This window comes from Arvicanthis niloticus, chromosome 4 (genome assembly GCF_011762505.2).
Source record: "Arvicanthis niloticus isolate mArvNil1 chromosome 4, mArvNil1.pat.X, whole genome shotgun sequence".
NCBI lineage: Eukaryota > Metazoa > Chordata > Mammalia > Rodentia > Muridae > Arvicanthis > Arvicanthis niloticus.
Genome location: NC_047661.1, coordinates 130,611,474 through 130,627,283, shown reverse-complemented (window position 1 = coordinate 130,627,283; position 15,810 = coordinate 130,611,474). Strand labels below are relative to the sequence as shown.

Below are 15,810 nucleotides of genomic sequence, written 5' to 3'. Positions count from 1 at the left end.
GTAAGTTACAACTTTAAATGTATCATTGCTGATGAATAAACATATTTTTCTTTTAAAAACCCAAAGAAACAATTAAAAAGTTAAGAAATAAAGGGAATAATTTCAAGGAAATGATAGCAGGACATTAAATCAAGCCCAGATCAACAAAGATATGAAGTTTCAAGCCCAGATCACCACAGATATGAGCTATCAAACTCACATTACCATAGACATGAGGTCTATGATTCTATGATCCTCCCAGGGCAGGAGAACACTAGCTAAACCATCTCTATGTTGACTAGTTTTAAGTCAACACATAAGCTAACATTATTTGAGATATGGGAGCTCAATTGATAAAATGCCTTCATAAAATTGGGCTGTAGGCTAGCCTATAAGGCATTTTCTTAACCCACTCTGAAGACGAAGCTGGCCTCGAACTCAGAAATCCTCCTGCCTCTGCCTCCCTGGTGCTGGGATGAAACATGTGTGCCACCACTGCCTGGCAGGCATTTTCTTAATTAGCAGAGAACCAAGCCTATTGTGGGTGGGACCATCTCTGACTGGTTGGTCCTGGTTCTTTAAGAATGCAGGCTGAGCAAGACATGGGGCGCAAGCCAGGAAGCAGCACCCCTCCATGGCTTCTGCATCACCACCTACCTCCTGATTCCTGCCTAGCCTGAGTTTCTGCCCTGACTGCTTTTAATGATGAACTGTGATATGGAACTGTGAGCGAAATAAACTCTTTCTTCCCCATGGGTGGTATTTCATCACAACAATAGTATTGCCAAGACAATTGCCCAAGGCTGTATTGAGAGGTGAGATAATATAAGCATTAGTTATTTGTCTTGTTACTAACATTTAAAAAAGAAAAACTAAAATTGTAACTTAACATAGGAAGGATTTATTTTAGCTCACAAGTTGAGTGTGCAGTTCATCCTGAATATGAAAGCATGGCATCAGAAGTTTGGGGCAGCTGGTCACTGTGGCAGAGATTCATTGTGGTACACAGCTTAACTTTTTATTTTTATTCAGTCCAAGGCCCCAGCCCATAGGATGGAATCATCCACATTTAATTTGAGTCTTCCTTCTCAGAGGATCTAACCTAGATGGTGCCACAAGTTTGGTCAATGCTTATTTCAAATGAGAATCTAAGATTACCCATAACAATAGATAAATTAAAATAGTAATTGCCTATAATAATCTGATTAGACTTAGGAGGAAAACAAATGCTTGGTTAGATGAAGTTGTCAAACTTCATTTATTATATTTTGTTTTTCTAGAACTCAGCAAACTGACTTGGAGTAGGGATAAATTTTTTACCTGAGACACAGACCTAAGGAGGGAAAAGCCTTTGACTAAGTTTTAAATCTCTATCTCGCTTGTTGTTTGAAATCTCTATCTCATTTGTTGTTTGTTCTGTCCTGAAAGAAGCACAGAAAGCCTACTTTGGCACCTCCAGGAACACTGGCCAAAAACATGGACACTGAGAGTGTCACTGGGGAATGGCAGCATCTTGAAGCCTTTGCACTATATAAACACATTGTTTATATACAAATTGTTCAGGAAAGAAATCAGGATTTGTTTTCAGATAGTCATGGGAACTTGCTGGATAGTGAGAAAGCTCTTCCATTCTCTAAGACAAGGTCTCTTCAGAGGAGAAACAATCAGAAAGGTGTGAGCCATTCTTGCTCTATTTTAAACTCCTTTCTTAAAGCTACTATGTAAAAAGAAAAAAAAAAATCCAAATTTCAACACAATAAACAATCACTGGAAAATCAATTCTATCCATTGTAAAATGTATAATTGCAAATGTAGCATTGTAAAATGTATCAATTCTTGCCTAACAATTGCGGTACATCATTACTGTTTGGTCTCCTCCACCACTCATGCCATGCTGGTGTGCTGTGGGGCTGGAGGTCAGAAAACCGGACTGTGGTCAGACCTGGTAAACCCTTTAGACTTGGTTCTTTCCCTGTATTGATGGGAAATGTAACTGAGATTTCTTCTTCTTCTTTTTTTTTTTTAATTAAAAATTTAAGAAAACAAGATCACTTGCCCCAATATTATTGCTTTCCCAGCGGCATGTTACAGCTCTGACTATAAATAGACTTCTATTATCAAGTTTTATTTCCCAAGGGACAGGAAAATTCATCACCAGTTCTCTCTTGTGTGCACTTAGTTTTTGGCAGTATGTAAACCTTGAGACTCTGTGCCCACAGTTTAGACTTCACAAAGCTAACCTTGATGTTCTAGGTTTTATTTTTTCTTTTTATTCTACAAATTTTCTTTAGAGAAATTTATACCGAAGAATGTGTGAAAGTTGGTCAGCAGCAGCTAATAATGTCAGTGAGATTTATTGAATGCAGATCCACAAGGACATGGGACAGTTGTAGAAACTGAAAGAATTATAAATTATACTTTTAGTTGCTCCCCCCTCCCTTTACTGGATCACTAAACAAATGTCTGTTTGAACAGCTCATAGGATGCAAGGTCTTTTGTTGATTCAACCCAGCTGATTCAAGACTAAAAAAAAAAAAAAAAAAAAAAATCTAGCTTGCTGAGCTTCTCCTAGAGGAAGACACACGCATTGAAGTAAACACACAAAGAAAGCATCCATGGTGGCAAAATGACTGCCACTCTGTGGCTATGCCTTAAAGTGGTGTTTTGTTGTCTCTTTTGTTCCTTCTGCTTTAGCCTGTGGTGACCTGTCACAGAACATGTCAGCTCATGTTCCTGCCCGGCTCCACAGACTTCCTGTATTGCTCAGAACAAGCATGTTCACTTTGTTCTTCCCTTAATTATCTCTCTTGATCCCACTCCAACTGTGCCAGACATGCTCCTGCCTAAGGAGCCTTTGGGGTGTTTTCTGGCTTCTGTCTTTCCTTAGAAATGGGTTTGAACCAGGACCCAAGCTGCCATGGAGGATAACCACAATATTCAATTGTCCAGGGATACATGAGTAAATAGAAGGAGATACACACAAGTCTTTAAATTATGAGAACATTTTCACAACTTAATAGAACCACAGGCTCTCCTACCTAAGGAACCCGATAGCCTCAGAACAGGAGAGGCTGAAAGAAGTCCAGATATTATTAGAACATGGTCACTAAACTGCTCAAGGAGGTGCTAAGAAGAAAAATTATAAAAGCCAAGGGAATAAAAGCATGCATGTCTCAAGGGAAGAAAGCAATGAGTCCTGCAAAATCCCTGTCTGAGTACGTACGTGCAAATGAAAAGAGAGAATAAGAGTTTCAAAGGATGCATCATTTAAAATTCTATTCCCAGTGAAATTTCTCCTAAACACAAGTTCTAGTCAATCAAATATCATTGTGATCCAAGGATGTGAGTGAGCATTTTATACTAGGAAATAATGGAGGAGGGCACAACCGGGCAAACGGATGTGCAAAATTGTGGACCACTGTATCCATTGGCTGAAGTTGTCCTGGTGTTTTTTCCTTTTAAAGGGTGTTTCTTCCTTTCTCTGCTTCATTCACATATTGGTTAATAGGCTATCAAAGTCATTCAAGTACCCTTTATAGTATTTGTTATTCATATTATGGAAAATATTTTAACGTTACACATTATGGTTTTCATCTCTGTAAGTTGGACAGTGATCTTTATTATATGTTATAGTTTGAATATGCTTGGTCCAGGAAGTGACACTATTAGGGGGTGTGGCCTTGTTGGCAGAAGTGTGTCACTATGGATGTGGGATTTATGACCCTCATTCTAGTTGCCTAGAAGCCAGTCTTCTCCCGTTTGCCTTTGGAATAAAATGTAGAACTCTCAGTTCCTCCTATACCATGCCTACCTGGGTGCTGTCATGTTTCAGCCTTGATGAGAATGGACTGAACCTCTGAACCTGTAAGCCAAGCCCAATTAAATGTTGCTCTTATGAGAGTTACCTTGATCACGGTGTCTGTTCACAGTGTAAAACCCTAACTAAGATGTCATGTGTTCATGACTCTTCTGAGCTGTCTAACCACACAGAGTGATTTCAGTATCCATTTTACAATCTCTCATCATCCCTTGTGGTGATTCTGACAGTTCTCAATTCCGGGTAAGATTGGTAGCTTATTCCTTTCACTGAACATCATGCTTTACTGCCTCTGCAGCCTTAGCATTCCTGACTAGATCCTAGACACTGGGAATACTATGAACCTGTGTGCTGCATATGTGAATTCCTATGGGAATCTATCGATATGAACTATGAGTATTGTCAAAACCTTACTGAGTCACAGATAATACCCTTGAGTACTCTTATGCTTTCAGGGCTAGCTTTGAAGAACTAGTTGGGATGATTGAAGCAGACCTCAGGTGAGGCTTACCACCACTTACTGAGGCCATCTCTGCTGAATACTTCACCTAACTCCCATAATCATAAGAGTTTCCATCCTGAGTGGCAGAAGCAGCCATTTTACTTGTTGGGTTCAGGGCAGTGTTATCATTAACCTTCTTTATGGTTCCCGTCCTAGTCAGCATCTTCTGCATGTCCAGGGACGGCTTCCATTGCAGAACTTTTGTAGAAAAATGTTAATCTAGCAACATGACTGCTCTGGCAAGGGAGCACACTCAGAGATCTGCTAGGTCTGTGTGATCAGGGTGGAATGGCACAACTTTAATCTCTCTGGCTGGAATATAGACACTACCTTAGTATGCAACTTTAAGGCAAAATTAATTTCTAGAAGGAAGCAACATGATTGAAGGTGACATCTAATTGAGGAGCAGACAAAGTGACAAATCGTAGAAGGATTTGACAGGATGAATCAGAGATAGGACAAACCCAACTCTCAGGAGAACAGCACAGGAAAAAGAAGCTATTTAAGAGCAATGCACAAGTATTCAAGGTTCTTCCCCACCTTCTCTTCTATTAGTTTCAGTGTATCTGGTTTTATGTGGAAATCCATTATCCACTTGGACTTGAGCTTTGTACAAGGAGATAAGAATAGATCGATTTGGCCAGGCAATGGTGGCACACGCCTTTAATCCCAGCTCTTGGGAGGCAGAAGCAGGCAGATTTCTGAGTTCGAGGCCAGCCTGGTCTACAGAGTCTCGAAAAACAAAACAAAACAAAAAAGAATAGATCGATTTACATTCTTCTACATGTTGTCCTCCAGTTTAATCAGCATCATTTGTTGAAAATGCTGTCTTTTTTCCACTGAACAGTTTTAGCTCCTTTGTCACAGATCAAGTGACCATAGGTGTGAGGGTTCATTTCTGGGTCTTCAATTCTGTTCCACTGATCTTCCTGCCTCTCTCTGTACCAATACTATGCATTTTTTTTAAATCACTATTGCTCTGTAGTACAGCTTGAGGTCAGGGATGGTGATTCCTCCAGAACAGAACACCAATGGCTTATGTTCTAAGATCAAGAATTGACAGATGCATAAAATTACAAAGTTTCTATAAAGCAAAAGATGCTTTCAATAAGGACAAAATGGCAACCAACAGATTGGGAAAAGATCTTTACCAATCCCCCATCTGATAAAGGGCTAATATACAATATATACAAAGAACTCAAGAAATTAGACTCCAGACAACCAAATAACTAAAAAATGGAGTACAGAGCTAAACAAAGAATTCTCAACTGAGGAACTTCGAATGTATTTTATCCTTTTCTGGAGCAAAACCTGGTTCTGAGCTTCATTTCACTGTCACCAAGGTTTTTTGTTTATACCCCCTGAATTTGGGTGAACAGGGATTAGGATGGTTAGTGGGTTCGTTACTAATGTGCCTTCTGTCCTGTAGCAGATCTCTGGCTGATACAGGATAGGCTTTTATTTGAACCGGCCATTATTATAAAATGTGCATGATCCTTATGTGGTTTCAGTACATGTCAAACAACAGAGCTTTGGGTGACTAAAGCATCTCTGCAACTGTGAATATACTGATCTCCCTGTGGCATTTACTCTGATGCATTTGTAGCCAACACTCTCAACATTATTGTTAAATAAAGGACCCGTGAGGAACAATGGATGACTAACATCTGTTGTCCTACAGAAAATTAACGTGATATCCTGCAGCTCATCAAGAAGTCAGGTTTTCTGGTGTTAATTAACGAGCAAGCTGAGAAAAGGAATTACTGGGTATTCTAGCTGGGCGTTTACAATTGTACTGACCTGAAATGCCATTGTTCATGTCATCTCTTTTGTTTTTAAACGCAGCTGCTAGACTCCATTAATTACTGCTATAATTTCTGGGGAGGATTCCTACCACTCTGTCTTGTCTGAGGGGTGCACTCTTTTGGTGCCCCTTCACTTGAGTCACCTGCAGAATGTAATTATGAAGCCTCAAGCCAAAGCACACCACCTTTGTTTTCCAAACACTTCTCCAAATGAGCTTTCTCTGAGGAGATAAAGGAATGGGAGGGTTGGTTTGAAGAAAAGTTCAGAGAAAATTGCTTGTCAGGTATGAATTCCTCTGCCACGAGATGTCTCAGCTGCATGTCAAGGGGTATGGGCCATCAGTGGGAAGGACTATAACTCTTACTGCAATTTCCAGACCTTAGCATTTGCAATTTAGTGGAAACAACAGGGCCTTTTCTCATAATAAAAGATCAAGGCTTTTGAAATGCATAGTGTTGTGTTAGAATGGCAGCTCATATCTGAACAGTTTACACCAGGTCAGAACAACTCCACAGGAGAGGAAGGTTTATTGGGGGAAAAAGGGAGAAAAGAAAAGGATGAAGGAAGAAGAAGGAAAAGGAGGAGGAGGAGAAGGAGAAGGAGAAGGAGAAGGAGAAGGAGAAGGAGAAGGAGAAGGAGAAGGAGAAGGAGAAGGAGAAGGAGAAGGAGAAGGAGAAGAAAAGGGGTGAGGGATAGGGGAAACTCTGCCTTTTATTTGGGCCGTGATGTAATCACATACAAGGCTGGGCACAGTTAAGGCACAGCCAGATGAACACTGAGAATGTATGGCAGTTGTCATGGCAACAGACACATGGGTCCTTGTCACCTATGGGTGACGTCATCACTGGATTCAGAGGCTGTAGACTCTGTTGCCAACACATAGAATACTATGTGTTCCTATGTGTATGATGAAGCCTAGGGTATAAGCCAGAGATTTAAAAATAGGACTCCCACATGAAGAAGTGATCGGAAAGGCCTTAGGAAGCCAATGGCACAGCACAATGACTGACTGGGAGGCACAGGAGGCATGGGCCCTCCACTTACAGACCTTCTGTAGGATCTCCTTGGAGCTATTTCCTCCTAGCTTCTACTTCCTGTTCCTTTTCAGGGTCACTTTCTCCTTGGAGCTATTTCCTCCTAGCTTCTACTTCCTGTTCCTTTTCAGGGTCACTTTCTCTCATGCTTTTAACCAGAAATGTCTCATGTATATCTCTTCTTACTCTGCTGTAATTACATTATATATTGTCTCCTTTTATACTGGTGTTTGTCAGCATATAAATTGCCTGTCTTAGTCAAGGCTTCTGCTGCTGCAACGAAACACCATGGTCAAAAGCAAGTCCGGGAGGGAAGGGTTTATATAACTTACACTTCCACATCACTGTTCATCGGCAAAGGAAGATGCACAGGCCATATTATTTCCACTCTATTATTTCCACTAAAATTTACTCTCCAGTTACATACCATCAACAGCCAAGCTCATTCTATGGTCTCCCTGTTAATGTGGTCATAATTTCTAGCTTTTCCCTTATGGGTTGCAGAGATGTGGCTATGGACTTTGTGCTGGCTGGTTCTGTGTGTCAACTTGATACAAGCTAGAGTCACCCAAGAAGAAGGAGGCTCAGTTGAGGAAATGCCTCCAGGAGATGTAGCTGGCAGGCATTTCTCAACTAGTGATTGATGGGGGAAGGCCCAGCCCATTGTGATTGGGACCATCCCTAGGCTGGTGATCCTGAGCTCTGTAAGGAAACATGCTGGACAAGCCGGGGGGGGGGGGGGGGGGGGGGGGGGGGGGGGGGGAAGCAAGCCAGTAAGCAGCATCCCTCCATGGCCTCTGAATAGCTCCTGCCTCCAGGTTCCTTCCCTGCTTGAGTTCCTGTCCTGACTTCCTTTGCTGATGAACAATATGCATAAGTGTGAGTTGAATAAACCCTTTGCTTCCCAACTTGCTTTTTGATAATGGTGTTTTGTTGCAGCAATTGAAACCCTGACTAAGACAGACATTATAATACGTTTTTTTCCTTTCCTCTATTTTCTTCATTTTTATCTCCTCTCCCCCTTTCCCTCCTCTTCTGTTCTTTAACTAGTGAAATTGGGGCCTTGGGTACAATAGTCAAGCACTTTACCACTGAGCTGTATCCCAAGCCTAATAATATTATTTTAATGAAATATTTCTTTTTGTAGTTTATGGCTTTCTCATAAGAAACATACTGATATCTGCAGCCCTCTCCCTTCAGCTTTTATCTACCCATGACCAGTTTCTTCACAGTAGGGTCAACCATGTATGAACAATGGGTCAAATCTGTTATGAGATGTGGCATGCTACACACATAGGATTCTGAGCTAAGTTCCCACTGGTGGATTTTGAGCAAGTAGGACTCTTGTCACTAGGTGTCTTATGACTGGACAGATGTTATAAGAAACAATCTGCTGTTCAGGACATGAGGAGTTGAGGCACCAGAGGACCAAGTGAGGCAGGTTGCACTTATCTGCTCTATGGGGAGGGAAGACCTTCAGAAGGTGACTGTATAACAGCAGGTATCTGATCTTCGTTTAGGACCTAGGGATAGTTGGAACATAAGAAATAGTATCAAGATGTAACTAAAGTGTATCTGTAGCATGGTAAAATCAAACCTGCTCTAAATGCATCCCAAGGAACCCTAAAGACACACAAGACTCCTGTGGACAGAAAGCATTCTGTCCTGGAAAGGCAATTAGTCCATTGATGTAGTTTTCCAGGGAACACTCCCCCAAGTAGCAAACTCCAAGACCAAACTTCTGTGTGCTGAGGCTAGAGTCAGAGGTAAATACACATTAACAACTCTCAAAACTTAGGGGAGAGAGCGATAATTTGAAAGTGAAGTGATTAAAACTGTCACTAAATATTAGAACTAGACAAAGAAGGAATCAAATCAACTGCTTTAATAATGTTTGGAATCAGTTTGAACTAATGAGGTATAGACTTTGAAACACATTTTCTCCTGAAAGCTTTGCAGATATGGATTTTCCATCAAAGGCACAGCTCCTGATTCTTCTTCCTCTCAGTAGTAATGGACAGATATACACCACAAAGTTGTGGCTTTTTACTAACTACAACTTTTAAGGGAACCACAGTTCTGAGCACGAGTTTGAAGAGAACTTCAAAGAGGTAACTGGAAATGAGCTATCCCTTAAGTAAGAAAGTCCTAACTTCAAACATAGATGTCTGTAGATGTGAGACATCGGATTGTGTTTTGGTCATCGCAGATGGGACTAATTGGCATTTTTTATAACCAAGAGTTTACCTTGTTCTTTGTCTCCTTCGTGGAGCTTCTACTTCCTCTGTGTTATCGTATCTTCCTGGCTTCATCCCGCCACCTGACTACCATAAAACAAAAGAGAAAACAAGTAGCTGAATGGATTCTATAATGAAGAGGCAGATGGACAAGTGCGTGTTTAACCCACAAGACGAAGAGGAGGCTTTCTGGGGCCTCTGCAGGGACAACGCGGGAAAACAAACATCTACAGGGGAGAATTTACAACCTGATTGTTACACTCTCAAAATATAGAGTTCTAACCCAATTTCTGTGCTAATAAACTAACAACTTAATGGGAAGAACTTTATGGTCCTTCCCTTTCTGTTACTTGGAGGTACACTTACCAGTCTGTACTTTAATTATATTTCTGTAGATTATATAAAATTAATCTAATATAGCTCACAGACTGAAAGAATCTATTGGCAGACTGTTCAGAGGTCATATTGTAACACTTGTTTCCAGTTTACTATTTTATGTGAAATTTTATTATGATATTTTGAGGAAAAAATTAACATAGTATTTTTCAAAAACACTAAGGTAGCAGAATACGTGCTCCATTACTTTTCTGCGGCGGAGTCTAACCCTATTGGTGAGGAAGGCCTTGAATCGGTGGTGATCTCTCTACCTCATACTTCTGACTGTGTGGGGGGATAGCACATAACACCACACTGAGATAGCCCAGAAAAAAAGTCTTTATGAGATAATATATATAATATTTTAAATCTCAATTATAAGTTTTGTCATAGATAAAATGCTTGGAAATTGCTAAAGTTTGTTTTGAAATAAAAGTTTACTAGGCATTTAATAAATTGCATTGTTCAACATTCTTAATATACAAGCAGGCTGTCACTGTCTACATTTACATCCCCCCCACACATATGATTAGATCCCCTTATACATGATAGCAGGTATATCTTCCTTTTTTCTCTTTCGTTAGAAATAAAGCCAATGTCTACATTTTCCATACACCTGCAGGTATCTTCCATAGTAGCAAATAGAATGTAGTGAGTGTGGGGGGTCCTTGTACTAAGAAGAGTATGAAGTAGATTTATGCATGATTTCCCGCTCTGGGTAGAGGAGGCATGGGTAAAATGATGAGACGGCTCTTTCTTTAAGTGTCTGTATTGTGCTCGCCTGGCTGGTGGACACCAAATATTCCTTATTCCCACGAGCCCTAGGACAGTCTGCCTAGAATAACAGTGAACATTGTGACGCTGAATAATTTTATATACCGAAAACCCAGCATTTCCACAGACAGTGCTCTCAATGGTTAAATATTTCCTTAAATTTAAAAATAAGCTATTAAAAGCCTACAGTTCAGTAAGGACTCCATGTGGTTTTATTAAAGCTTGGATTTTGACAGATTCTCAGAAGGCCAGTATTCCATAATTAATGGATACTCGGCCCAAGGTCGACCTTCTCAGTGACTGGATGAGTGCAAACTTGGTAGGGAAAGAAGTCTGCTTTTGACTATTTATCTTTCTAGAAGGAAAGTAAATTATGGGACCATGTCCAAGAAATTAGCTCTGCATGTTAATATTTGAAAGTTGTTTTACAGTAAAAAAGAAAAAGATTCATGGAAAAAAATTACTTTGTTTTATTCTATATTTGAAATTACAGAAATTTAAAAAGCCTCATCTCCCTGCCTGCTTCACAGCCTTGTTTGGGAGTTTCTGAGATTGGATTTGCGATCACTGGACGCCTCAGATACCTGACACTTCATATTAATGACTCTGGCATTCATTCCCAAGCTGGTCTATAGTGCCTGACAGACAGGCGGCTTCTTCCAACCTGGCTTGAGTCATTTGGTTCCTTTGCTTAGTGCTAATGAGATCGTGCTCACAGAGGCAGCCTGAAGGAAGTACAATTTGAAGTCGGATAGATGTGAATTTGTATTCTGTCTCCCCTTTATACAGGCTAAGTGTGTCACATGGCCACCCCAAGGTTTCATTTTCTTCATTTCAAAATGAGAGAGAAGTGTCTGTCTTTCTATTTGGGGGTAAAACTACATCAGATACCAAGATCTATTGAAAAAAAAAAACTTAGTATTTGATATATAACCCTCTGTCAGTAAAGATTATAAGTTCGACATTTATTAGGAGAAAAACTCAATGTACACACTGGTGCTACTGACCACCAACTTAAAATATCTAAACATTAAATCTCAGTTCTGAAAACATCTACAAAATGAACCACATGCTTACAGTTTTGGACCTGCCCAGATCTTCTGATTTCTAGAAGCAGCCTCCTCCCCTTCAAGTATGACTCTCAGACTTTTTTCTATTCTGACAGTGAACATGTAAACTATAGTGGCACAGGAATCATCTATGTCACCAACAATCAGGAAGCAGAGCCTGAGACAGAAAGTGGCCAAAGTCAATGTTACCCCCAAAGCTCATACAATGAATAAATGAATGGGGTTGACAAGGCAGAGTCATCTCATTCCTAACACCAGCCTGACCTATGACCCTTTTCTTGATTTCTCCATTTCTCTATGGCTTCCATTTTAAAATCTAAGGCTGTGACTGGAAATGACCATTGTACACACAGCTCTGAGGGGAACTCTGGTTTATGTACGTAAGAAGCTTGTTTGTTGGGACACAGCAGGACTTAGGAACCAAGCCCTCTGAACTCTCCAGACCCAGATCCAGTTTCCCATCCAATAGACTTTTGAAAGTTTTCTCAAATGTGTATAGCTGATGTACCAGAAAAGTCCTCATTGAAACCAGATATACTTTAAGGTATGAATGCAACACTGTCCATAGGGGAAATACCTGACTTCAGTCTCTGTTGAAAAAGACCTGAAGAGTCATCAGGCTTGACCTTAAAGGCAGCAAAATATGGCACTCTAAAGTAAGCCACTTGGGGCACCAAGTAATGACAGAGAAAATGGAGAGGAGATGAACAAGCACACCTCTGTTCTCTCCTCGTTTGCTTATGAGGAAGACCTATGTTTGTAAATATAATGGTTTGTACACGCTCTTATTAACACAGAGAAGATTAATATGTATTAGACACTTGTGTATCATTATGACCAAATACCCAAGCTATAAAAGAAAGAAACCAAAAAAAAATGTTAAAACCAACAAAACAAAATCATCAAAAAACAGAACAGAACAAACACGCAAACATAAAGGAAGAAGGTTGGTTTTTGGTTTATTGTTTGTTTGGGCTCTTGATTTCTAAGTGTTAAGTCTATGACTTTTAAAGGGCCACATGATTAGATAGCACTTTTTGGCAGCCAGACTGTGTGGAAGAGGACTGTTTATGTCAGCATCAACCATGATGAAGAAAGCAAGGCAGAAAGTGATGTTCCATCACCTTCATTCGTCCTTACCTCATAAGTTAACGAAGGCTCCCCACACAGTAGCACCTTCTACAAATCAGCCTTACAACCATGAGCCCATGTAGGACATATGTGTACAGACCATAGCACAAGAGAACTTGACAAATAAACTTTGTCTAGACAAGCAGAGAAGACATAGTTTCATCCAAGCAGACGGCAATGAAGAGACGGACACTGAGGAAGCAAACCTTAGAAGAACTGACACTTGAGCTGGGGTTTAAACCTCTGTCAACGGGACTGAGGGCAATGTGAGCACAAAGCTCAGCGAGGAAACTGGAAGCTGTCTCATTATACAGAATAGAGGGTTGGGAGATGTGCTAGGAAGGATAGCATCGGGTCTTACAAGGTATTTGTGGCTAAGCATGATGACCTAAATTTAATCCCTAGGCCCTACATTGTAGAAGTTGTCCTTGGACCTATATGTGTATTTTGTGGCATACACACATTTACACACACACACACACACACACACACACACACACACTAAAACAAACAAGTGATACCATCATACTGACGAGGAGTTTAAATGTCATATGAAAGTGCTGGAGTTTGTTTTCAGGCAAAGGCAAGAGGGAAAGGATGTGGACAGGAGAATGTGTTTCCAAATGGACTTCCTAATCTAGAGCTGTTCATGGTACTGACCGGCTGCCCTACGGGATGTCGTCCGTCCATAACAATCACCTCTTTCTCATCTAGGCTGTGGGAGCGCTACTGCAACATGGAGCCAATGTGAATGTTCAAGATGCAGTCTTCTTCACTCCACTGCACATCGCAGCCTATTATGGGCACGAGCAGGTAGGTATGAAGTGGGAACTTCCATGTCATGTAATATTCTCATCAGCCCCATCCATAGGAGCTTGTAGATCCAGACAAACACTGCGATGATTATGCCATCCATTGTTATGTTAGTGCAGAAAGGAGACATTAGAATGTGCTTCAGTGGTTTGCAGCAATGGGAATCACCCAGCCTGAATTGGGAGAAAAAATAAGTCTTTCCCAGGTTTATGGCTATCTATATAGCTTATATAGTACCTCTAATCTTCATTTCTTAATGGAAAAATATTTATGATGTAAACTGTCCAGGGATGCCTTTATGAAAAAATAGAGTTTCTTGGAAGATGTGTAGTCCGCGATACTCTTTAGATGCTAATGGGGTAGACACAAGACATATTACAAAGGCCCTTCCAGCAGCTCCTGAAACAGGTGTCTTTAAGAAACCTTATTTCTCTTTTCTGCTCTCTAGAGGATGTTGGGGACTGGAGAGACCTCCTTATGTTGCCTCTGGCTCTGGGCCTGTGACTTGCCTTTAAGAGGAACTTGAGTTTGTGACTGGGCTCAGAGTTTTCAGAGACAGTCTCGGGTTTGCTGTCCGGCCTGACGTTCCTCCAGGGTCTGTCTGTATGGAGGGAAAGGAAACTAGAGCATGCAGTAGACAAAAATATATGGATATAAGAGGTCAAAGTCACATGGGGAAGGGCTGAGAATGTCAGCATGTCCCAGTACCTTACAAATAGGCAGCTGCAGCCATGGGAGAACACCGCTCTTCAGAAAATCATTTTCCCCAGTCCCCAACATTACATACAAAGCCCAACAGTGCTGGTAGCATATCAGTCAAATGGCTGAGAACAGAAGAACTAAAGTGTGTACCAGGCTGGTTAGCCTGCAGCCCTGCGTTTTCTCTGCCAGGCCACAAGCCCACTTCTCAGTGAGCCCATGCAGAGAGCCATCAAACCCAAGCAACTTAACTAAACAGTGAAGTCAGAATTCAAAACAATGTGTTCCAACTTCAAAGTCTATTGATTTTTCACCTCCTCATAGCGAAAGACAAACAATACCTGTGCCGATGTCAAACATTACCCCTTAGCTATTTTAGAAAACAATAGAAAAAGAACCAAAGGAAACCCAGAAACACAAAAGTAAGTACATAACCATGTCAAGCAGTCGTTCCTGTGTGTGTGTGATCCTTGTCCTCTTGTTGGCTTTCAACAGCCATCATGTCACAGTATTCCCTATGGGTCCAACTGAAATCTCCTGTGGTCTGCACTACTCTAGTTACCAAATCTCTGTGTCCCTGTGAACTGGCATGTGCTTGAACACTCTTGTGTCTGTGAAGCATGACCAACAGATTATAAAACTTGGCAGTCCACTGATGTGCTACTCAGAATGTACACAGGTGCCTAGTTAGCCAGGCACTGGTCACAGTATAGGTGCAGGCTCCAAAAGTCTGGTGATGGGAAAACCCCATACTTCCTGGCGTTAGGCAGGAGCAGGAGGTGTGGTGCTGCTTGCAAAGTCATCTACTTTGCTGATTGACCTCACAACCAACAGAGAGATAAAGAGCCTCATACATGCTGGTGAAGAGCTAAATTTGTTTGCTTCCCATGAAAATGTAGTCACAGCCATAAAAATTATGCTAAAATGTGGATGGCCCTTTTATGATAAGGGACTCGCTTTCGGAGTGAAGAAGGCAGCAAACCAGTAATTTATGGGAGCTGTTGTCATTTGCTAAGATATGCTGACGAGGAGAGTAGCAAATTCCGCCCTGTGCACCCGGTTTCTTGTCTTATTTGTTTAATTTTAAGTGGAGGACGAGGTGCTTCTAGCAAGGACAGTATTTCCCAAATATGTAATAATAGCACTTAATAGACAATTGAGGTTTTGGAGAGTTTAAATCTGTTATAAACTCACAGGGAGAGCAGGAGCAGGCAGATTTGCTTAGGTGGCAAGGTTCTGATGGTCAGAAAGTAAGTGTGGATCTGTCCATTAGCCAACAGGGGTAAAATGCACACACTTCTCAGTCATGTTGCCATTTCTATAGACAGATGTTAAGGGCTAAGTACTGTTCTGTGCACTTTACACATGCTGACTTACTAAATCCTCACCGCATCTCCAAGAGATGGAGCCATTACTGTTTCTACTTTAACAAACAAACAGGTCTGAAAACACTAGTCATTAGACTACAATGACATGGCTAAGACATTGGATCTGGGCCCCAGAGTCCCTGCTTGTGCCTAGTACACTCAAGAGGAAGCTCTTTCCTCATCTGCCACTGAGATAATGCATGGTG

The 15,810-nt window shown here is 41.0% G+C and overlaps 1 protein-coding gene across 3 annotated transcripts in view; it reads left to right on the top strand.

The window, feature by feature from the left end:
- Window positions 1–15,810, top strand: part of Tnni3k (TNNI3 interacting kinase) — a 252,768-nt gene that overhangs the window by 46,303 nt on the left and 190,655 nt on the right. For all 3 annotated transcript variants that reach the window (XM_076933435.1, XM_034499991.2, XM_076933436.1), the window contains one exon: window positions 13,440–13,538. In XM_076933435.1, the coding sequence (XP_076789550.1) occupies window positions 13,440–13,538 (99 nt within the window). The remainder of the gene's footprint in view (window positions 1–13,439; window positions 13,539–15,810) is intronic.